Source organism: Lepisma saccharinum, chromosome 25, assembly GCF_977018435.1.
Source record: "Lepisma saccharinum chromosome 25, izLepSacc3.1, whole genome shotgun sequence".
NCBI classification, from domain to species: domain Eukaryota; kingdom Metazoa; phylum Arthropoda; class Insecta; order Zygentoma; family Lepismatidae; genus Lepisma; species Lepisma saccharinum.
This window is the reverse complement of record NC_139253.1, coordinates 42448474-42474308: the sequence shown is the minus strand read 5'-3', so window position 1 is coordinate 42474308 and position 25835 is coordinate 42448474. Positions and strand designations below refer to the sequence as shown.

General features: G+C 36.2%; 1 protein-coding gene across 6 annotated transcripts in view; it reads left to right on the top strand.

Moving 5' to 3' along the window:
* The window catches only part of LOC145978872 (uncharacterized protein CG43867), a 936647-nt gene extending 917898 nt beyond the window's left edge, over nucleotides 1-18749 (top strand). For all 6 annotated transcript variants that reach the window (XM_083111771.1, XM_083111770.1, XM_083111768.1 and 3 more), the window contains 8 exons: nucleotides 323-561; nucleotides 3634-3811; nucleotides 4182-4337; nucleotides 5376-5615; nucleotides 7708-7847; nucleotides 9437-9566; nucleotides 14152-14355; nucleotides 17226-18749. In XM_083111771.1, the coding sequence (XP_082967897.1) occupies nucleotides 323-561; nucleotides 3634-3811; nucleotides 4182-4337; nucleotides 5376-5615; nucleotides 7708-7847; nucleotides 9437-9566; nucleotides 14152-14355; nucleotides 17226-17489 (1551 nt within the window). In that variant the 3' untranslated portion in view covers nucleotides 17490-18749. The remainder of the gene's footprint in view (nucleotides 1-322; nucleotides 562-3633; nucleotides 3812-4181; nucleotides 4338-5375; nucleotides 5616-7707; nucleotides 7848-9436; nucleotides 9567-14151; nucleotides 14356-17225) is intronic.
* The last annotated feature ends 7086 nt before the right edge of the window (nucleotides 18750-25835 follow it).

Genomic DNA, 25835 nt, shown 5'->3' with positions numbered 1-25835 from the left:
TATTAACATATGAAACCACAAAATCATAGTTTAAAATAAGCATAATCCAGCTTTTTCATTTTAAGTTTCTGCTCCCACCTTAAGAGTTTTGCCACACTTCCATGAAATAACTGCAATCAAGGTTCCCATTTCCAAAGGAACTGAAGTTATACAGTATTTGAATTTAATTAGTTTTAACATGACATGGTATGAAATGTTTTCTTACAATTTGTACAGGTATTTTTCAGATTCATCACAGCGATGGAACTGTATCATTCCTTGGTACAATGTATTAAATAACAAAAGCAAACTATACTCAAAATGTACTTAAATTTTATTCCAGCAACTCCTTTTGTGTGCAACTCAGTCATTGTTTATGTGCGACTCGTCAAATGCTCAGAAAGGCTCACCAACCTCTCAGACACCAACTCTCCCTCCATTGGATTGCAAAACCAACCCACCAAGCTTTGTATTTATTCAAGGGTGGCAGCTACTGGCACTAGCTGTTTCTCTTTTTGTACCAAAGAACAATAGGCTGCTGTGGTATTTAAAACTCCATCTGCAAAGAAACATTGATTCCAAGTAAGTTACATTTATAATGGATATATGATGAGAAATTGTTAGTAAATGTAATGTGTTTCTTGATTCTAAACAGGGTTCAGAACTGGAATTTGTGCCATTGGGTGACTAATGCATGACATTTTGGTACCATTTGGCAACTAATCCATGACATTCTGGTGACTAATGCACGACATTTATGTTATAATTGGTAACTATTGTGTGACATTTTGGTGCCATCTGGCAACCAATGTGTGACATTTTAGTGCCACTTGGCAACTAATGCATGACATATTGGTGCCATTTGGTGACTAATCACAACAATTTGGTGTCATTTGGTGATTAATACAAAACATTTTGGTGTCATTTGGTGACTAATGCATAACATTTTTGTGCTATTTGGTGACTCATGTATGACATTTTGTGCCATTTAGTAACTAATGCATGAAGCTGCTTGGTGACTATACTCGGAGTCAACTTTACTTGATAGTGACGTTGTACAAGCATTGCAAACTTACAGCATTCATACTTTCATTGTCTGCACTGGGAAAAAAGAAACACAGGGGAATGAAATTCAGTAGATTAAGATACAAGGAAAGGAACTTCAATATGTTGCAATGCAAGGATTCTTGCAGAATATAATGATCTATAATAAATAATAATAAAAATGAGCATGTCCAAAATTGATTTGGAATCGGATAATGAATACGGGATGGCAACACACCTTCTAGCAGCAAGTTATATTTTTGAGCACAAAAATATAGTTCCTTACTTGAAGCACTTTGCTGCATATATAGTACACAGAAATGTATTACAGATATTAGATACTTAAAAACCTGTTCAAGTGATGAGTATTCGGTACAATTGTTTTGCTGCAAGTCAAAGCTAAGAAAATGATGTGTGAGTCTATATTCGTCTGCTGGTTATCACGCATCCTCACCGAGCGAGATCCGAACAGGTGTTTTGCTTGTGTGTTATATAAACTTTGTTCTTTCTCCACCTCTCTTTTCACGAATAATAATGCGAAACAAAATGTGTTAAACATATTCGTATTTGCGACGTACTTGTGATGAAACAGTGAGTTCAATTGTCACAAAAAAGTTTAGGGGCAATGGGAAAAACGAAATTCCAACAGTGGGCAGAGCCACCATTGATTGTGATCCCAACTTGCCTACCATTAGCACATCAACAATGAGGCGTATTTTGCATGACCTGAGTTTTGTATTTAAGAGAAGGAAGTGTTTATAGAACACACTGTTGCTTGGCTCCACCAATATCTACGTCAATAAAGCAATATCGGATCGCCATGAAAAAAAAAATCTTCATTATATGGATGAGACATGAGTTTTAATGTCAGCCATTCTGTAAACAAAACTTGGGAGGGTAGAACAGTTGTTTCACATCGGCATGCTTTCCTTCTATGCTTTGAGCACGTATATAGGAAGCGAAGATGGTTTTGTGGAAAGTGTTTGTATGTTGTTTTGTTCGAGAAAAGACATTGAGACGGCATTTTGAGACGTGGTTCATCTGCAACCAAATAGTGTAATTTTCCTGGATAATGCTTCGTATCCTTCTGTTTGCATTGAGAATGTACCAAACAATGCTTCGAAGAAAAAATTACGTCAAGAGTGGATTTCGTGGAAGACTGGCAAAAATGAAGTTTACTTTATATCAGTACTTCGTTATTACACGTATTCAAAATAATAAAAGTCCGTACTTTCCCAGTTCAAATATATTTTTTAACTTTTTAATTTGTTTATCTTTTGAATATCGTTAGTGCCAACCATTTTCATTTCTTCGCATGAAGATCATCTGTACACAGGAACGTTCCATTCCTGTGATGTGCTTTCTCTGAGGACCCGGAGATGCAAATGTGACAGAGAGAGCTTTTCATGCTTGACGCGAAATGATACACTAGTTTCACATCAAGCTGTAGTGCGGTCCCAGCTGACGTCACTGTCAAGATAGCTTGCAATCGAGTATAATGCATAACATTTAGGCACCAGAGCTAACAACTTTGTCATCAATGTTACTTGGAATTTTGTAAGGCAAAGCCTTTAGTTAAGCATATTGCTTTAAATTTTTTTTTACATGTTACATTTCAGTGTAAAGAGTAATCAGTGTAACTGATTGGTATTCCTAAGCAAGAGATCCTGGATCTGTGAAATCAGACCAAGGGGTTGGTTTTGAATTTCTTCTCTTCAAGCATTCATTCATCCCATAATTGTGATAAAGCTACCAAAGTGTAAATTGATTGGTCAAGGAAATATGACAACTAATGAATAATCTAAAAATGTCAAAACTACATGTAAATTTTTTAAACATGTTTATAAAAATCAATTCTAATAGATTCAATTCTGTCAAGCTAAAAATTGCAGTAGTTGATTTTTGAAGTTCATTATCAATAATTGAACAACTTTCCAAGATGAAAGTGGCAGTGACCACCAATGTTAATAGAACTTTGAAAAATCAGTTCTTCAGATAAATAAGTAGTTTATGCTGGTATACTAATTGCTACCCCAGTTTTCATTCCCTTAAAGATCAGTGTTTCTGGATGCAATAACAAAGGATGTGCTATGTTTCCACACTCCACTCAGAATGACATGTCAACATTTACTGCATGCACATACAAACTGTTGGATTACAACATTGTCTACATGTGTCAAGCACTATAACGCAATTCCTTCCTAATGTCATACAGTGTGTAATAAAATAGCTAAGGATAATCAAATGTATGGAATTTCATCAACAAATTTATGAACTTCACATTCGAGCTTGTCGATTTTAATTACTTCAATTCAGAACATCTGGACTTTTTTCATAATTCTGGTGAAATTTTTCATTGGAGCAAATAGAACTTTCTACATGTACATAAAGAACCTTTGTATAGAATTATTTCAAATTAGTCAATTTCGAAGCTAGAACAATTTGAAGTTTCAAGTTTCTCAAGAAAGTGCTCCATATATGTAATAGTATGTAACAAAATTTAAATTTTGTGAAACCACAAAGAATAGGATGTTGAAGTTTGAAAAAATGTGCAACTTTTATTCACACATATTTCCACCTTCTTTTATGCATAACTCGCTCTATTTGCAGAAGTGAAGCTGGGAAATATGCAGCATATTGCCAGCGTGCCTTAGAACGAACTCTTCAAAATGGAGGTCGTGAAGCCAAGCCCTCTAGAATGGAAGTTCTCTCCATACTGCTCAAAAATCCTTACCATCACTCACTGCCCCATGCCATTCCAGTGCACCTACTCAATGGAACATACCAGGTGTGTATTTAACATTAGCAATAATAAAAAAACACAATTGTGAAAGCAGATTATATACATTTTTTTATAGAAACAAGTGATCTGTAAATGTCATCATCCACTTTGCTAATAAATGAATATAAGGTGGAACCTCGATTTTACATTTTTCAGAAGGCCAAGGTGAAAACAACTTAAAATATGGGGAAAATATAGAACATTTTGCTATGTGGGTCCATCAAGATTGAATAAAAAATTAAATCTGAGAATATAAAATCGTGGTTCATTGTTGCTTATAATCAATACCTACAGTTTCATTCTTTAAATATACAATCTGAAATAGAATTGGTACAATTATGTCTCCTGTACAATCGTATAATTTTATTCCTTGCAGGTGGTAAGTTTTGATGGATCAACAACGATAGAAGAGTTCCTTTCCACACTCAATCAAGAAATAGGTTGCAGGGAAGTTTCTCAGTCTGGCTTTACTCTATTCAGTGATGATCCGATCGAGAAGGATTTGGAGCATTACATCGATTTGAAGGCAAAGGTAAGAATGAAAACTTGTAGTCCAATATCCAAAGGTCATGGATATCTGAAAAATTATGGTTGTGAAAGCATTTACTTCTTGAAGCTTTCATGATGGTGAACGATAGAGAGAAGTTAATTGGACATTATCCATTGTCCAGTGCTTTTACCTATATGTATTCTATTATGTTTCCAGGAGAGCGCCTATTCACTTGTCTTTAGGTAAACAATAAGGGACACTAAATAACAAAAATATAATACATAGAAATTTTGGACATTGAGGACGATGTGATTGGTTTCCCACTTCTTCTTTCAGTCCGTACCATCACAGACATGTTTGTGGGTTCTAAAATATCCTGAAAATTATGCAAATGCATAGTTTTCTCTGTTGTTACAATAACATTGTGCAAAGAAATGGATTTTTAAATGGTTATCTCATGTGCAGTTATGAATATTTTAAATCAACTCTGGTTGATGGCTATGATACAGTTGCAATGGAAAATTTATGTATTAAATGTATCAATATTGTGAACTACTTTGAAGTGTTTCAATTTTCAAGTATCAGTGAGAATTTGTAAGAGTACCGTCAGTGGCCAAGGATGTATTCAGGGTCCAAAGGGCCTGAATATCCCCTGCATATTGGTGTGTTTGAATTTGTGTATTTAAAGGTGAAATCACATTTTAATAATAATAAAAAAGAAATTTAACATAAATATGAAAATATGATCAGTAATCATAATTTGCAAATAAAGTGACAAATGTGAGAAAATATTTCACTTTCTCATGCACTGAAATTATACAGTAGTATTCTGTAGTAATGTAAGAGTACGTACAAATTTCACTAATTTATATTTGTTTCCCTACATATGTTCGTTAAAGATGAAATAATATTACCTTAACAAGTGTGTTGTTGCAGTAGATGTCATGTAACAAACTAGAGTTGTAGTTAATACATGTGACTAAATTTTTATTTCTAAATTTAATATTTCCAAAAAGCATTTTCTCCAAATCTTTTTTCATAAAATATGTATTCTGTTTAAACACAATTATCTCATTTCAGTTATGTGATGTTATTTCCAAGTGGGAAACGGCCTTAAGAGAAAAAGGTTCTGGGAAGTTTGAGAATACTCGTGTCATCCAACTGACATATAAGAACCGTCTGTATTGGAGAAACAGTGCCAAAATGGAAACTGATAAGGAGCGATTGCTTCTTTCCTACCAAGTCAACCAGCAAGTGATACAGGGACAGTTTCCTCTTACCAAAGAATTGGCTCTTGAATTGGCATCACTGATGGCACAGGTAGGATTAAGTGTAAAGAATTCAGCAGCTTCATTTAATTATAATACATTCATGTTTGGTAATGTTTCTGCATTGCTTAGCTTGGAATTTAGTCAAATTTTATGCAAAAAAAGTCTGTTTCATTAGTATTATGTTTGTTAAACAGGTGACGTTTTAAGAAAGCACCAAAGTGTTAACCTTGCAATTGCAAGTAATACACCTGGCATCTGAACCTACGGCCAGTATACAGGGTTGTGTTTTGTCCTTATATGTACTGAGTGTCCTTTATAGTCTCAGCTTTTAAGCTGGGAAAGGAGATTTTAGAACTCGAAGAGACAGGTTGATTTTATCTGTGCTAAGGGGCTTGGCCCTGTAGAATGTGAGGGGTGCAAACAGCTGGGATGACACACACATGCATCCAATGGACAGAAAACTTCACTTAGGTGCCATCTGTTGATGATATAGACAACTGCAATCTACAGGGAAACCAAGAAACTACCTGTTTATCAATATTTATAAATTCCTGTGACAATGATCTTGTGTAGTATTGATGTATGTTCAAATATATTTATAGGGGACAGTCAAGGGTTCAGATAACTTTGAAAATTTAGACTAATTCTTATATTTGTTGAATGAAGAAGTGATAAAATTATCATGGGGAGGGAGGGAGGAGGAGAATTCATTTACAAACTGCAGAAATTGGAGATTGTGAACCAGTGATAGGAAGAATTACTGATATTGACAGGTATAGTTAAGAAGTCTACTCTGAAGAGTTATTGTAACAGGAGCAGGAGATGCATATTTCAGTGCATGTAGATCTTGTCCAACAGCCAGGACATGCATGTCTCAATAGCATGTGAATATTTACCACTGTTAATATTTTGTTCCTATTTGCTTTTTCAATTATATACACATGAAGGTATAAGCTTGAATTACAACGCACGCTCAACCAGGACTCAAACCTGGGTCTCTGGTATACTATGCTATTGCTCAACCACTGATGTACCAAGCCAATTTATGGGCTCCCAATGCTTTACACAACTTAGATCTGTTGAAGATAAGCTACATTTTCACATAAATTTTCAGTAAGTTATATTATATATAGGGCTGAACTGATACCGATATAGGAAAGTATCGGTTGGAATTCATCTGCCGATACTTTTCTGGCATTTTTGTCTCACGGGCCACAGGACACTTTTGCGGAGCCTAATTATCCTGGAAGCTATGCAAAATTCAAACTTTCTTTTTACTTTGCACCAATTTTCCACAAAAAACTGTATTTTGTGACTACATAACATCTATTTTAATATTCTGATGTAATTCTTGAATATTCTAAATCAAATTTCTTGGTAAATTGATGCATATAATTGGAGAAGAATATTTACACAACAATATTGATCAATATTTTTATCAAATTTTAATTATTGCAATTTTCAAGTATCGGTATCGGCAACGGTGACTATCGGTGAGAGTATCGGTTCAAGGTGGTATCGGCTCGACCCTAATTATTTTTTCTGTCTACCATGAGATATTTCATACAGATAATTAAATTGAATTCATAACATGTTATAAGATATGAAAAATGTAACTGAAATATGAGTTCTGCACCATAGCCTTGTAGGCTAAGGCGTCAGGCTTTGGCTATTGGACGCATGCAGGTTTCGAGTGTCCTGGGAGGGGGAGAGGGTGTAGCGTAACAACTCTTCTCCTGAGATTTCAGCCTGTGAATGGGATGGGTGACCACCCACCACCATGACGAAATTGGGTAGCTACAAAGGAGTAGCATAGTCCGGTCATGGAAACCTGCAATAATGATTGGGGGTTCATTGCGTTGACCACACATCACCCTGTACCTGGTTGAATGATCTTCCACCTCTGCTGAGGCATGTGGGAGTGAGGCCGGCATTCGGTATGTAGGCTCTTGTCCTCACAGGCTGTTGCACTATGGGTTATTAACTGAAATATGATGCACTGGGAATATTTCTAGAGGATTTTTTTTTTTCATTTTTGTGTTAATTACATTATGAAAAAACCTAGATCACAACATGTGATTTTAGAGATGTAAAGTATTACTCATGAGGAACAACTTTGTTATTATATTAATTTATTTCAGATTGACTTTGGAGAATACAATTCAGACAAAGGTCGAGGCAGCGGAGGAACATCTGGAAACCCACATCACCAAGTTCAGCAAGCGCTGGAGAAGTTCTATCCACTAAGATACAGGGAAAGTGTAACGCAAGAAATTGTGAAGTGAGTATTGTTTCCTATGCTCTTATATCATATTTACTTATTTAATGAAATTTCCAGTACAGCAGGAGTAGACTGAATAGTATTAAACAAAGCAAAACAGTAAAAGATTGAACAGAGCTGTTGCACAATTCCATTGCTTATGTACATTTTTGTAGGTTGGTGATTAAATATGAGCAAGAACTGAAGATATCTATTTTGTTTGAGATGTTAAACTGATTCAGTAGCCTATGGAATAAGGAGCATTGTACGAGTGCATCTGGAAGTTGCAATGTTAAAAGTTTCCTTGCTCCAAATTTTATGAACTCATATGTCCAGACACTTTGAGGGAAACTTTTCATTAACGATCTTTCATAGTAATTTCATATCTCCAATGTATCTACAAGATTCTGGGGTATTAATGTGTAAGTTTTCTCTCTTGGGTGTGTGTCCCAAGGTCAGTATTCTATATCAAATGATGGCAAGGAAAGAGCTGAGAACACTGTCGACCTTGGAAGTATGAGAATGGACAGTTGTGTTTCAGATGGGTGAAAAGTATTCTGGGACCCAACTGTATATGGAAAGTACTTTTGGGTTATTGATTTTGGCGATGTAGAGTAAGCATAGCATACACTGCCTTTTCTGTAATGGTTGAGTAGATAAGGATACCAAGATCTTGCCTTTCAGCTTCTTTCATTAGAGGTAGGTGATTAACCACCTTCAAGAATGTTTATTTGAAAGAAATTGTGATGTAAGAACATTTAGACAAGTTTATGGACAGTTTCCAGCATTTTCACCATTCAAAAAATCTAATGATGTTACTTTGGAGAAAGTATATTTCTCTTATAATCGTACAGTACTTACTGAACATTAGAATTGTGCTTGAATGGGGGAATTGAAGAGGTCTGTAAGATCATCCAACTTTCTAGAGGACCAACAACACTTTCTTGTGGCACACTGGACATAACAGGAAACCAGTTAGAATAAGTTTCAGGAAGTATAACCAGTTTTTGTGTGTTTCTTAGGTAGACTTTTATTATTTCTAACATGTTTCCAGTGATATTATTAGCTAATTTATGAAGTAACATTGATCCGCTGAAACAAAACCTCTGGACACATCAAGTACACGACATACAACTGACTATGATTAGGAATAGCATTTATAGCATAGGATTGCATAGTAAATAGATTGGTAAGGCATAAGCATTTTGGTTTAAGGCCATGCTGTGCTGTGTTTATGTAAGGGAATGTGAATTTCAGAAGTCTATTTTCACAGATATAGCAAGTGTGGACATTATATAACTACTGGTTCAGAATGTGATGTATGTGTGTGCATAATATTAGTTCATCATCCTTCATTTCAGTGTGCACCTGGGTTGACACAATAGTCAAGCTGATCCATTCTTCTCTTTATACTGTTTATGATCCTGCCCTTTTCTGGCCACACTTTCCAATATCTGCTATTTCCACAGGTTCCTTGGTCTTCCCTTTGACCTTTCACCCACTTCTTGTGCAGGGTGTTTTCTTGCAGGATCTGGCCCCATCCCCTCCAAATGCCTGAACCGTTTAAACTGTGCAGTACATATTTTGAATCCACTTGTTCCTTTTTCCAGAGAGCTTCAGGAGAGTCTGATGACCAAGTGGGCTTCATTGAAGGGCCGTAGCTTGTTGGATTGTGTGCGTATTTATCTGACATGTACAAGGAAGTGGCCTTTCTTTGGTGCAACCCTCTTCCAAGCAAAGGTAAGAGTGAACTGAGCAACTGCTGGTAAATATTCAGAATTTTTTATTCATAACAATTTGAAAAGTAATCTAAGTAGTGGATTTTAAAATTTTATTTCAGGGTGTCTACCAAAATAACAAATCTATTATTTTTTACTTTTACTTGACTTTTTCATTTTCATTTTTCTTAACATTTATTTATTCGTCCCCTACTTAGGTATAGTTTGAAATTAACAAAATAAATATTTTTATACAATGAAAAATCCCTACCATCAAGCTGGTTAATACGAAAACTGAAGCTGTACTTAGATTTAGACTTGCTTTAATTATTAATCAATGTAACAATTAATGCTTCAGACTTCATCCTGGATGGGAAATGGCCACATTACTTTATTTAATATTTTTACAAAACTTCACGTACACAAGAATGAAATAATGAAATTCTTAAGAAACAAAGTGAACAAATCGTAATTTTTTCAATTTTATCAAATCCCAGTACAGGTATGTAACAATGCAAATTCATTATATATATATATATATATATATATATATATATATATATATATATATATATATATATATATATATATATATATATAATATAATAAAAAAAAATTCTTGACCACAAGCATAATTTCTTGACTTTCTTGACGTATCTGGTGATTTCTTGACTGACACCCTGTATTTGAATCTTTATGCTCTGTACATTTAAACATATTTACCTTTGTATGTAATGGTTTAAATGTTGTTTTCTAATTTTCGTGTGTTAAAATTTCGCTGTAAACATGGGTAAGTGGTAGAAAAAGCTACAAAGTCTTAACTTCGCCATGATGAACAAGATGCAATAAAAATAAATAAAATAAAACTGTAAGGATGCATGCATGGGTAAAAATTACCCAGGTGATTTGGAAATATATTTTTTGATCATTTCCAATGAGTGCTTGAGGCCACCCTTCTCAGTACCTTTCCAGTTAACTCTTCCTTGAATCAGCTGTGAGACTTTGTTAGTTCCGCTCATAGGGCTGCATAAACACTACCTACACGTACGCATGCTCATACGTTTCAGATTGGCATTTCAACATTTTTTTTTCTTCATTTTTATTAATTGTGTAATGCAATAAAAATGTTCAATCTTAATAAAATTAATTTAATCAATGATGGTATTGCTTTAAAGCAATTATAATTCTGACTTAAAATAAAGAATTTTGCTTGTTGGTAATATTTACCCAACACACATCCATGTATCCTGGTGGAGAGAGTGCGCCCTACCAGGTTAATGTAAAGATAACTAATGATCAGATGAAGCAAAAAATGTATAGATTGTGGCATATTCTGATATTTTTAACTGATTCTGATGTCCAATATTTAACAGCATTTTCAGCATATATGCTGTAAAATTCTGTTTTTGTATTATAAATATTCTCACTTTCAAAGGTGTTTAAAAAAATCCAATTTTTATCTCTTACACTAATTTCAGCTAAATTTAATTGAAAATCGGTTTTCAACACATCCCTAGAGAAAACTCATTTCATTTATATATAGAGGCACATATTATTGGTAAATAAAAAGCAAAATTTCGGTTACGAAACAGTGAATTTCAGGTTCAAAAGCGGTAAATAAAATAAAATTTTGGTGTTATAGCGGTGAAAAATCAGATCAAAAGCGGTATATAAAATGACATTTTGGTTTTAAGATTGTGAATATAATCCTAACTTTGATATGAAAACTGCACTTATTCGGTATTCCTAGATGTAGAAAAGGCATATGATAGCATGGACAGAACAAGAATTTGGAAGGCTCTAAGAGAGACCTAAGAAATAGTGTGTAGAGTGCAGAGCACATACAAGGCCAACCAGAGCTGTCGAAGACACCAGTGGGAAGAAGAGAGTGGTTCTGTGTAAGTAATGGACTAAAACAGGGAAGTGCTCTCTCCCCACTGCTCTTCATAATTACAATGGATGCAATTAACGAAGAGGTGGGGAAGAAGATAGGAGAGGAAGAGATGAAGGCCCTGTTATTCGCTGATGACTTAATAATATGGGGAAACAGGGAAGAAGAAGTACAGAGACAGCTTGATAGTTGAAATGAGGAAATCAGAAGAGCAGGAATGAAATTCAGTGCAGAAAAGAGTGAGGTGCTAATGACAACAAGAAACAGAGCCAGAAATGAACCAAGAATAAAGATGGACACTGAAGAGTTGAGGGTAGTGGAGAGTTTCAAGTATCTAGGAAGCATAATTGAGAGAAGTGAAAGAATAGATGAGGAGGTAAACGGAAGAGGAGAAATTAGTGGTTGACTCTATCGAAGCATTCGATGAGTAATATGGAACAGGGATGTACCTATGAAATGCAAGAAGGTAATATACAAGGGCCATCTGGAAAGTAGTATCCGTTTTTTGATTTTTAAAAAAAAAAATACAAATATTTTTTGAAAAACTTTGTAATTGTTAACAACAAACTTTAAACTACTTCTCTACATAGTCTCCATGTACATTTACATATTTGTCATAACGTGTGACGAGTTTTTGTAACCCAGCTTCATATTCCTCTGCCGCCAGTCCATTGAGAAAAGTAGTCACCCCTTCTTTCATAACACCATTAAGCCTTGTTTCCATGATATAAAAACTAAATATGCTGACCAAGGCAGAAATTTATTTTATTATAAATCATAAACTAAACGTAACGTTTCAACTTTCTAGCAAGGTCTTTCAGTTCCTCATCAGTATGAGATGTAAGGAAGCGAGGGACCACCTTGCACAAATTTTCCCATACTTCAGATGATCTTTGAACATTTCATGAATAATTGTTCGTGAAACATCAGTGAACTGTTCACTGATTTCATCCAGTGTGACTTGCCGATCATTCTTGATGAATTCATCAGCTGCACTCAGCAGTTCGTCCGTAATGACAGACGGGTGCCCAGAACGTTCGTCATCATGGACGTTCTTCCTTCACGAGTTAAAAGTTTCGACACCAGCACTGAACAGACAACTCATCAATAACATTGTCTCCATAAACCTCCTTTAATTGATGGTGAATATCACATGGTCGCAAATTCCTGGCGTTGAGAAATCTGATCACAGTTCAAACTTCACAAGTAGTGGTGTTTTCAATTCTTTTGGACATTGTAAACAGTCACAGAAACAATAACTACAATGACAGTGCTACAAAACTTCGCACATATTGAGCAGACAGTCAACTGAAGTCGTTTGAGCTTGAGCGGCGGCTATTCATGTCACTAGTGCTCCACACGGCGCGAACGGTTGCTACTTTGCGGATGGCTTTTGTATGACACATACTATGCGCCAGTAATTATGAAGCATGAAGAATGAAGCAGAGACTTGGACAATGACAGAGAGAGACAACAGAAAGATGCAGGCGGTGGAGATGAAATTTTTAAGGAATATACAGTGATACCTCGATTTTACATTTTTCGGGGGACCAAGATGAAGAAACTTAAAACGTGGGAAAATGTAAAATCGAGGAAATTTTTTATAATATTTTGCTATGTTGGGACCATCAAGACTGAATGTACAAAGCGGGAAAATATAAAACCCAGGAACGTAATTGTATTGAGGAAGACTAGAAGTGATAAAATAAGAAATGAGGAGTGGGGGTGGTGAAGTTTCAGGACAGAATAGATCAAGCACAGATGAGATGCTTTAAATTAGGCACACGCAGGAGATGTACTATGTAGATTTTCAGCGAAAATGACGATTCCACACAGGTAAAACAGCGCCAGCGAAAAATCAGGCGAAGCCAGGCTAACTCGGTAGCTCAGTGGTAGAGCAATGGCACGGTATGTCAGAGACCCGGGTTCAAGACCTGGTCGAACCTGCATTTTTCGCTGTAAATCTACACAGATGAGATGGTTCGGACATATGAAGAGGATGGGTGTAGAAAGACTGGCAATAAAAGCTTAAAATGCACAAGGAATGGGAACAAGGCCAAAGGGGAGACCAAAATGTCTGTGCAAAGAGAGGAGTGGTGGATGACCAGAAGAAAATGGAGAGGCTTGACTTCTATGCCGACCCAGCCAGAGGCAGGAAACTGCGAAGGATGATGACTTATTACACAAAATAAACATATCCCTTCTAATAGCACATTTATATAGTTACGAGTGTATCAAGTTTATTCATGTATGAAGGAGTCCATTTTTGCTTCTCAAATATTTACAGCAGAGTTAATCAATTTTCTGTGAATTGTATAAATCACAGGATAATTCAAACTTCACAAAGTGTTGCATCGGTAAATAAACTCTAAATTTTATGTTTAAGAGTCTATTTCGCATTTTGCATCATTTCATGACAAAGCAGGGTAGGGAAATGCACATCACACCTTTCAGAAACATGAAAAATTAACATTACAATGTCTTATTTCACATTTTGTGTTTTTGTCAAAAACTAAATATGCATGTCTCTAGTTATTAATTTCAAGAAAATTTCAGAGTTTTGAAACTAGTGATAGAATGAATTTTAGCAGTGGCATTTGTTGAGTGTAACTTATTGTTCATTTTTTTGTTTATGTATGAAAGTTATATTTTACTAAATTTCAACTGAAGAATTTTGGTATTGTGGTATTCCTGAACTCATGAATGTCCCTTGCAGCTGAAGAATGGAGATCCCATGATGGTGTGGCTGTCAGTTTCGGAGGACAGTGTGACGATCTTAGAATTGGCTTCCATGCAGACGGTGGTTCGGTACCCCTACACGTCGGTGGTTACTTTTGGTGGCTGCCAGGATGACTTCATGCTTGTGATAAGTGCTGAGGGTGGTTCTCAGAAGCTCCTCTTCTCCCTTAGCAAACCAAAGGTTTGTAATTCCTCTTGATTAGCATGATTAACTTGATTGACAAATACATTGAACTCTCTTTAATTCGAACTCCAAGAGTAAAAAAGGTAAAGTTCCCTGTGTATATAGCACCATGTCATGAAGGGGATTTGGGGGTAGAGTCCCACACGTTCTCGATCTCTGCCATTTTGGAGGTGATGTAATCAGCACCACACTTTGGCCACCTTTACCCCCCCCCCTCCCAGGTACCTATTGATTTGAGGCTGGGTGAGCTCTAGAGCTGCTTAGATCACCCACTCTGGGAATCGAACCTGGGTCTCCCGCATGGCAGGACCCCCTACTAACTAGACCACCACGACTAGTGAACACAAGAAAAGTTCAAATTATCCAAAATTCGAATTTTAAGAAATGACACTTCATTAAAGATGATAGTTTTTTTGTATGTACGCATTGCTTGCATTGTAGAATTATTTTCCTGTAGTTTACGGTTATTACAAGCATAAGAAAACAGTTTTTCTTTGTGACGTTTCAGGAGAACACACGCTCCCTTCATCAGACATTTATTTTCATTTGACAGGAGTGTGTGTTCTCCTGAAATGTCACAAAGAAAAACTGTTTTCTTATGCTTGTAATAACCGTAAACTACAGGAAAATAAATAATTAAAGATGGTTTCAAGGGAAATAAACTGTTCGAATTAGAGAGAGAGTCCACTGTATATTGGAACACAGTGGCTATTGGTGTGTAAATTAAGTGGCCAAAGAAATCTTCTGAATTAAACCCTGTTTGGCCTCAGCTGTTGCTGTTCCCACACTTGTGCTGAATGTTGATCTTTCCAGCAGAAACTGTGTCATCATTTCCTACCGTCAACCCCAGGTTGAGTGGAGAGCCAGGCCACAAATAAGCCACACAGGAATGCACAAATGCCACTAGCATAACAGAAACATTAACCAATGCCCATCTTTGTTGATATCTGCAATATCTGAAACATTTTTTTCTAGGGCTGAGCCCATCCTGATTCCCTTCAAAATAATAGCCATTAAAAATTGTTCAAAATATTGATTAATATTAGTGAGGGAGTATTCCAATCCAACTATATTCATCAATTTATCAGTTTTTTGCTTCAAAATATTCAATAATTACATAAGAATATTAAAACACCTGTTATGTATTCCCAAAATACAATTTCTCACACAATCTTGGTGCAAAATAAATGGAAACTATAAATTTCATATAATTTCCAGGAGAATTAGACTCTGCGAAAGTGTTGTGCAGAATTTTTGCAGAGCCAATGGAAGACCAAGATGCTGGAAAAAGTATTGGCTCAGGCCTAATTTATTCTGCACCATAAAAAGAATCAAAGTAAATTAACTCTTTTCAGGTTAATCGTAACAATGAGTATGAATGATGATTGATGATGGAATTAGTGAAGGGGCAAATGCAAACAAATCCATTGTTCAAGACATGATTCTGAACCCAAAACCTTTGCTGATATATCGTGAGTTCAACACCTGCTGTACCTGTAACATTGCTGACAGGGTAAATTTAAAATTACTCAATTTCCCAGATAATTAAAGAAGAGCTATAATAACGTAGAGCAGACATTTTGCTGCTCAGTAAGAGCAGCAAAATAAAAAGTTCAAATTAATTATGCTAGCTTTCAAGGAATGTGTGCTTTCTCATTCAAATTTTTGACTCGTCATATTTATTTTTCATGAAAATATACACAAAGCCAAAAGCCACCCTTGTTGTTTGTATATGAGGGTAAAAGGTACACCTTGCAACATGCCATGAAGGCATATGGGGCAGAGGATGTGGTCATTTGTGGAGGTGATATGACCAGCACCATACACCTTTATCCCAAAGGTGCTTCATGCAGGGATATTGTTGGAAAAATTCCCTCCAGAAATCACACACCCTCAAACTCTGTCCTCCTGTGCAACAGTCAGATGTTCTAGCAACTGGGCCCCCACAGCTTCTTTTACATATGAGGGTGGTAACCCAAAGTGGAAAGTGTCATATTACCTGGGATGGGCCTTCCCTTTTGTAATGTAAATAAAATATGGCACCCATGTTTTGGTTGAGTGGGAAGGGATTCAGGTAATACATCCAATCGAACTGATCAATTTTCATCCCCGTTGGGCGATAATAACAGTGTTTTATCCAATGTTTTTACCTTTTTACGAAGAGCTGGTCTCTTCCTGACTGTGAAGTTTTTTAGAAAATTCTTGCTTTTTAATGTGTTGTGTTTGTCTTGTCCTTTTACAACCTTGCACTTTAGCTTTTCCCAAGGGGCTTTTTACACCCCTCGTTTTAACATTTTCAGTAAGAATTTTAGATTAGGGGATATTTCCCCGTATACATTGAAGGGTTGCTGATGCACCCAACAATTTCAATTCATTCATCTATCTTGATTAGTTTTTTGAACAGTATGCTATGATGCCAGGGGTCCTAGGTTCGAATCCTGACCTGAGCAGGATGTTCTTTGTGAGTCTCCCTTCATCAATTTCATCCTATTATCACTCATTCTCATCTTCGCGATAACTAAAAGTAGCAGAAAAGTGAACTAAAATAAACCAAATCAATCAGTCAATGGTAGTTTGAAAGTTATTAACTGGCCTCGAGGATGGTATTGGTTTCCTCATCACTAGCTGTTCTATGATGGCCATCATGTGTTCTAGCAACTGGACACTTAAACGAAATGTAACCATGACATTTGCTACTGTGCTTTCGGATGCTGCTGGTCTATCTCAGAGGTTATATTTGGAAAAATGTAACTTGTCTCTTCTCCAAAGTTCCATTATTTAGCCCTTTTTTTGTCATTCTTAAAATATAAACTTTTTGAATTCTACACAAATATTTCAAAATAATATTTTTAATGTTTTCATTCCAGATTCTGGAGCTCACACTGCTGATAGCAGATTACATGAATGCAATGGGCCATGCATTGCCTGGAACTCCACAGACTGGAACCCTGACACGACATGGCTCTCATCGATCGGCACGTGCCCGTCCAGGTGGAACAGGCTCAGGGGCTACGCCACGGCTAGGTGCAGAACCTGACATTCTCAAGTCCACTCCAGATCACCAAGTGGAAGTCCGTCTGCAACGAACAGACTCAAAGAAAAGAACTCATCTGGACAGTGGAGTGGCATGATGACGTGACAGTTTTAGGAAACATCAAATGAGCGTTTAGAATTTGGGCCTTTTTTTGTGGATGGTACTGGCAACAACGATAAATTGGCTTGAAGTCATGAAAAAAGTGGATTTTTTGTGTTGAGGATTCCTGCCTTGACAGGAAATGCCAGATGAATGATGCCAAATTACATGTCCAGTATGTATTTTCAGGTCGAGCTGTAAAGTGATAACTAAAAAAGGAATCCTATAGCGGTATTTTTATGTATCTCAAGTTTTCATCCGTTTTGTCTCCCCTTTTCTCTACAGAGGACAAAAAAAAGTAGGATGTAACACATTCCCGTAACAATACGAGTGTTCTAGCTCCTCAGGTGATCGTTACCTAATATAGCCAGCCTGTTATTTTTTGACCAGGGCAAAAAACAACACATTATTGAAGGTCATAACTCATATAGCATGTAGACCGAAAACTCAAAATTTGAGATACCAGTGCGTGAAATGGCAGCCATGATTCTCAAGTGCTCATTACGTGATCTTTATACACAAAGCATTACCATCAAATGGGCTTTTCAATTTGAGTGAGTGATTTTATCATGCAATTTGGTTTGTGAGTGTTGCCGTACAAAAGAGTAATGGGAAAAAAAATAGAATGTTCCTATGTTGTAACGTGTGAATCTGATCAAGGAGAAAATGAATTATTTTTCATGTAGAGCAGTGCAAGGTGTATAGTGTGTGCTTTCTACTCTGTTTCGTAGAAGTTTTATATACATTTTAAATTATATGTTTGAGGTACAGATCTTCATAGCGAGAGTGATCAGATATTGTTGATTTTACTAATGAGACTAATGTTATTGGTCCCACGTCAATTTTACTCTTAAAGGAACAAAATTTAATTTTAGCTCAGTTTGTTTGACACTATTTTATTATTATTGCTAGGTTAAAGAAATAACAAATGAAAAATACTCAAAGGCAACCTAACTGTAATGCAATAATCTTCAAAGATATTGTTGCTGGACAGGTATACAGGTTATAATATCTAGTCTATGAATTGCATATGAGTGCATGTTTTACTAGTCAAATATACCACCACAGCCAGTTCATTGAACAAAAAAGACAGCAGCTACCAGAATACAATCATTCATAAACCAAATGTTTTTCAAAGAAATACTTTTTTTGAGATACAGAAAAGGAAGGAATAAGTTTGATTGTTTGAGCATGAGTTACCCAGAGAAATTCTGCTATGAACAGTGAAACATCTCAATTGTCTTATAAAGAAATAAAAAAGACCAATAATTGACTTCCGAGTGTGTTTTTATTTAACCTAGTCCAAAAGTACTTGTTTGAGTTTTGAGTCCATTTTTTGTACATGTAGCCTAACTTGGAATGAATTAATCTATGGATTAAAATTGTTTAGTGTATTGGCACATATGGCTATTTTGCACCCTTCAAGGTGTACAAGGAAAAATCCTTTCATCTGTTAAAGTTAAAAGAGAGCCGGAACTTGAGAAAAGTTAAAAGTGCAAAGTTGTAAATGGGCCTGCACAGAATGTAGGCAACACTTTAAAAGGGTAAGGAGAAACTAAAAACTTCCTCAGAAAGAGTGTAAGGGGCTCGCTCTTCGCAAAAAGCTAAAAACATTTGTTAGAACACTGTCATAATTTTCCAACATGGATGATAAACTGTTGGAAAGATTAAAACTTTGTCTTGAGGAAAGTATAATCAGCACATTCAATACAACTATGCTTGACGACTTTATCACCATGCTTTCAAAGTCATCCTTAAAAATATTTGAAATGTTTATCATGACGAAAATATAGAAAAACAAGTGAGTAAATTGTGTAACCATATTATCTATACACTGAGTATAGTAAACAATTCATACACTTACAAACACAAACAGAATATATGAGAGCTGGAATGGCACTCACGGACCACAGAAAAGTATAGAGGACATCAAAGCAAACAATTTTTCTCGGTAGCATTTTTGTCATTGGTGCATTGTTTTGGTGACATTCAAGAAAACCCATTTTGCTGCCTGTATGCTGGCAACCAAACACATTTTATCGCATCTGTGAATTCCTGTCGTGAATTGGTATGTGCCAAGGTTGGAAGCAACACACATATTCTGCGAAACATAATATAGCTACTACCACTACTATGCTTTATGACCTCGCTGATACTCTTGGGGCATGTCACATCTCGCATGATTCCAAACATTGAAGGAATTCCCATCTAAAGGCTCACATTTCTTGCGTGGCTGGGTAATATAATTTCTCAACATATATAGCAGAAAACTACTGCATTTCTATCACTTGTATTTTAAGAATAGAGATCATTTACAGAGGAGAAATTGATGAGCAGTTGCTGAGCTTATTTAAAGTTTTCTTCTCAAATAAGAGAACCATTATGCACTAGAGCTCATATGCTCAACATCAGTGACAAAAGTTGCTGCAAGCAAATTGTAAAATAAATTAATAGAAATTTCACAGGCTGCCACGACAATGTGTTTTACATGCTAAAAAATAGTTTAATTATACTGTGCAAGATGAAACTAAATTCATGCAAACAACTTCACAGTACTGCATACTTTGCACACACAATGACACAGAGTTTTCAAAGGCCTGAAATTGTGGCCAAAACACAAAACCAGTTTTCTTGAGAAATATTATTATTTAATGAGGATATAGGAACAAAAATAATGATAATTCAGAATACATCCCCTTCCCCAGGTCCACTTTGGATGTAATTGTGGATAAATGGTTAAGCTCCGATTCCTATTCTTTAAAAAAATATCAGAAATATCGCTCCTTCTGTCAGAAAATACTCCGAAATGTAGAAAAGAGAACTACATTGGTTAAATGTCCAATTTATGAAGTAGATATTGTCCAGGTTTTCAGGGCTCTGGAAATACTGTGTGGTCCTTACGGTATGGAGGGGGTCCTGTTGTTCATGACCACCTGTAATGACATGGAACCGTGGATGATATATGCGTGTGAAAATCTCCATAAAAATCCACAGATCTTTCCAGCTGGCTTGCACAGTGGATGGCGAAAAGTCAATGAATCTGAAAAGTTTCATGCTGTGTCATGCATAAACTATCTTGTTGAGTTGTTGTTTTAGGCTCATTTTATGCACAGATATGCTAATCGGGACTGGAGCTACAGTTTAAAGTGGGATCCGAATTACTATGGGTCTCCACCAGGTATCGAATCTGGGACCCCTTTAAGAATAGTGACAACAATAGTATGTATAAATTTCAACATAAATAACCAGATATTACTTTAAATAAATAAAATATTAAATTGAATACTTAAATGCAGACAGTTTGCTTTATATGTCTTCTAGTATATAAAAATGAATGTATGTGTGTGTGTGTGTGTTTGTTCCTGGATAACTCTCGAACGCCTGGAGCGATTTCAACCAAATTTGGTACGCGTATCACTTGCAATCTCGAAAGAAATACTGTGGGGGTAAGACATCCCTGGTGCCCCTAGGGGTGGGGGTGGGAGGGGGGTGATATAAAAATAATAAAACATGACCAATATTAGTTAGGAATAAATAGTTTTGGGGGGTTAGCTAAGATGAATAGTGACACTGCCAATTCCGTTCAACTCCAAGTTCATCACTTATCGGGATGGGGGTGAGAGGGGGACTCCATAGTTTTTGGAGTCTCTAAGCTAATTGGTGACATTCACGATGACCAAACTTGGTACACATATGACTTACAATCTGCAAAGAAATACTGTGGGGGTAACACACCCCTGGCACCCCTAGGGGTGGGGGTGGGAATTGGGTGACGTAAAAATAATCGAAAACGACCGATATTAGTGTGCAATCCATAGTTTTCGGGTTCGCTAAGATGAATATTGACACTCCCAATGCCTTTCAACTCCAAGACACCCCTGGCACCCCTAGGGGTGAGGTGGCATGTAAAAATAATCGAAAACGACCGATATTAGTGTGGAATCCATAATTTTCGGGGTCACTAAGATAAATAGTGACACTCCCAATGCCGTTCAACTTCAAAGACACCCCTGGTACCCCTAGAGGGTGGAGGTGGGGAGGGGGTGACATGTAAAAATAATCGAAAACGGCGGATATTAGTGTGGATTCCATAGTTTTTGGGGTCGCTAAGATGAATAGTAACACTCCCAATGCTGTTCAACTCCAAGTTCATTTAATTAATTATTTTCCTGTGTAATAGAAGATTGTAATAAATAAATACCCGAGCAATGCCGGGTAATCAGCTAGTATTAAATAAATCACATCAGCGAATGTGCATGATCATCATCTATTTAGTGTTGAAACAGTTCAACCTTAGCTCCTTCAATATTAAAAATTTCTAACATGTACCATTTGAAATAAGTATTTCCAGGCGGGGAAGGCCACCTTAAAACAAATACAAAACAATAATTGTTCTTGCGATGTAAGAAGAATTTACAGTATTTTCAAACAGAACAAGGCAAAGAATTTCCAACAAATGCAGATTGAAATTCAAGTGTGTTCGTTCTAAAATGCCTCCATCGTGCTTCGAGTGTCATACAATATCAATAATCACACAGCTTGATTGATTGATTTGGTTTATTTTACTTCACTTTTCTGCCCTTTTTGACTTATCGCAAAGATGAAGATGATTGATGATATGATGAAATTGTTATATGATGAACGGACACTCACAAAGAACACCCAGGCCGGGATTCCAAAACGGGATTGGAATCATCACAAGAGTTACGTGTGATATGTGTTCATTAAATCGAGGAACGAATAAATGCAAACTAATGTGTTCGCTGCCTCATTTCGAACATGCAGACTGTAATGTTATAACAATTTATTTATTTTGAAATTATACCTAGATACTATGTTAGCTCAATTTCTAATCAAGCCCCTCATATAACATTGGGCAAGTCCGTTCCTGAAACGAAAATAATGTTACAGGTTCTTTCAACAAACTGTAAAATGCCGTTTAAACACTAATTATTCAGGATTAGGAACTAAAACCAAATTATCCATACTTACGTCATGCACTGAGCTATATAGGGCGAAACCTGCAAAGGAATATTCATGAGCCGCCTCAGTGAGTGATTATGGTGAGTGATCGACACACGATCTCACCATCGAAGGTGTCTGATTCATGTTCCTGCCTGGACAAAGATGTCACTGGATGATTTGTCATCATCGTTGTGGTTTCCCTGAAAAGGCAGAAATGTTAAGTTAATGAGAAAAATAGAAGTACACAAGGATTATTCTGGAAACTGATCCACATGTCAGAAGCTTGCTCGTCTTCTGCAACAGGGTGAATTAAAAGTTGAAATTCAGGCACCTTCCGAAAATATCTGTGCAAATTTATTGAAACCCACTTTTGTAACACCAAATAATTTTCCTCACATGCATATCAGTTGACACTAAACTTGTCAATGAAGTTTTTAGGCAGTGCTTGTTTAGTGAATCTTTGCTGAGACTGTTTTCTAGAATACCTATTATATGTATGTTATTTTTTTTTACCTTGGCCTCATTAAGCTTTTCTCTGTGTTTCTTATGCTGTAGACACCAACTCAAAGATTTATTTTACAATTTACTTGAGTTTTGCCAAATGTCCACAGAATAGTTAACTTGCATGTGAATAGGATATTTTGTTCAACAGGATGATACTAATTTAGTTTTCTTCAAGTGCTATTATCTTATTCAGCTCAGCGCTTGACATAAGCATGGATTATTTGGTTATAGTTCTTAATAAGAACTTCATCTCTTTATTAGTTTTATTCTGAATTAATTTAATATTAAATGACATTTTTCATCTTATTGCAAGAGCCCTTGACATTGTTTTTTCTTTTCAGTGAGGGAATTGCCCTTGTGTTATGTGACGACTCGATTAGAAATTGCACTAAAATATCTGGGTGTAATTTCCAAATAAATAAATTGTTATAACATTACAGTCTGTGTGATCGAAATGAGGCAATCAACACATTATGTTTGCATTTGTTTGTTTGTCGATTTCTTCATGGAAGCATTTTGGAATGAACGCACTGCAATTCTTTTATTTTGTATTTTATGTCGGAACAATTGTTTGCTGTGTTGGGTTGCATACATACAGGTTAAAAAATTTTAAGCACTTGTAGCACAAAAACTAAGCACTTTCGAGGTAAAGTTTATGAGGAAAAGTTACTTGTTTTTATGATATCTACCAGCAACGAAGCGTTGTTGAAGTTATTTTGAAACAACCTGTATAGCAGGAACCTTTTGTGTTGTTCATTATTGTGACTCTTATTTGTTTCTGTTCAATTTCAATTGCTTTTCTTTTGTGTCTATTCAGTTTATCTGTAATACTTTCAAAACCTGAATTCCTATTGGCCAATTTGTTTGGGTGCGGTGTCTTCTTGCCACCCTCTTTTTTAGAGCTAGTTTGCTTCTGTTCAGTGTCCATTGAGAAGCCACTTCAGCTAAATCCGACAGCCGTCACGTCATGGACAAACATAGAAAGCATAGGCCTAATGTTGCCATGCTGCATTAGTTTTCAATTTAGTGAAGTAATCCAGTACAGTGAACTGTAATTAGTTCCAACAGGAACATTGCAGTGTTCAATATCATTCAATTCAAGGATTTCTCTCATGTTATTGTAACATTCAGCTACCAATCTCATGCAAGCCGTTTAGATTCATTCAGGAGTGCAGGACAGTGTAATGTATTTTGTGTATATACAGGGCATACACAAAAGAATGGGGCGGTTACGAAAGTTAATAAATTTATTTCTCACATTACACAGGTGCAACATGCACCGTCAGCAGCAGAAACTGTCCCAGTTTATCATACGCTACCAACAGTTCAATTCTCATGCTTACTGGGAGGCTGTGGAGTAGGGTGTATCGAAAAAAAAACTTTTTTTTTCGAAATGTTAAGGTGGCTAGTGCGGAAAAGTGGCCATTTGTGACCAAAAAGACGTCTGATTTTTTTCAGATTTTTGGAGGTCGTTTAGGTGGTGCGCATCGACCTTGAAGTTTTGATAGTGATTTGGTTATGCAACACGCACAATAATTTCACAAAAATGTCATTATTTGGCTATATCATGTCTTTTTTTCTGCATTATGGTCGTTTATTGTTTTGTTTATGGCAAATATGTTACATTCGTGCCTCAGGGATGGTTTCCTATGCTTTTGGTCAAAAATTGTCAATTTGAGGCTAAAAATTCCATTTTTTCTATTGATGGTTTCCAATTGGTTTCGACTTTGTGTTTTTTACGAAAGTTTTCCGATATAAAAGACTAAATAAAATATTTTGGCTTTCTAATTGCTAACAGTTCCTCAATTACTGTCCAGCGCTTCGCATATTTTCATAGCTTATTATGCTTTGAAAATAACCCAAAGCTCACCACGATGAGGTGGCTGGACTGCGAGCTCCACCCACCCAAATTATGTTGGCAAACATACTTTTACTAAGGGGCAGGCCAAGATTTTCTTCTAGTTTTCTCCTTGAACTTTATAATCGGTTTTTGTTCAAAATGTCGGCATATGTTCTCTAGATTCCAATTTTGCTTTGATGTAGCCATCACGTGCGCTGGCTCCGAAAACTGAAGAAGCAGCCTCTGTGATGATTTTCACAAGTGTGTGGCAGGGGAAGTTTTGAATTTCCGCTATTTTTTTGTTTTTAATGTAGTCATCTACTTTTTCATTTGTAATATTATTGGTGAACGGAGGCTCATGGAGGGAGCATGAAGCCCAATCCATGCAAGAACTGCAAAAGTTGGGAGAAAGGTGGGCAGTCCTCTTCTTCTAACGCGGTCAGTCGTGCCACATCGCCCAGCGTTGTCAAGCATGTAGCCAGTTTATGTTTCAAGCCAAAAGAACAGGAAATAGGGGAAATGAAAATTCTGCAATGTAAATATCTTATAGTAAATAAATTCCATTCTAATGTGTATAAAGCCATTGAAAAACACAAACTTATCAAGTGTTTTAAAAAACAACGCAAGCGGCACTTGCCCCACCTTTCTTTACCACATGCTTCTGTGAATCACTGAAGCAAATGGCAGGTGAAGTCACATGGGAACATTTGATATTTTGAAGGAGATGTGTTTAATAAGTAAGTATAATAAACATTAATTACGTTACAGATTTATTTGGCTGTGCTTGTATTTCTATTATCATTTTTTACTTAGCATTGCTTTCAACCACCTTTGGGTAAATGCAACAATGGGAATGAGTGATGATATGAAGAAATTGATGAAGAGACACTTAAAAAAAACACTCAAGCCCACAGGAAGATTTGAACCTGGGAACTTTGGTGGCGAGATCGAAAGTCCACTGATGAACTGAGCCTGGCTATTTGAGTGTGGATGTGCTAATAGGCAGAAGTCGCCACTGGTTACTTGTAAAGACTT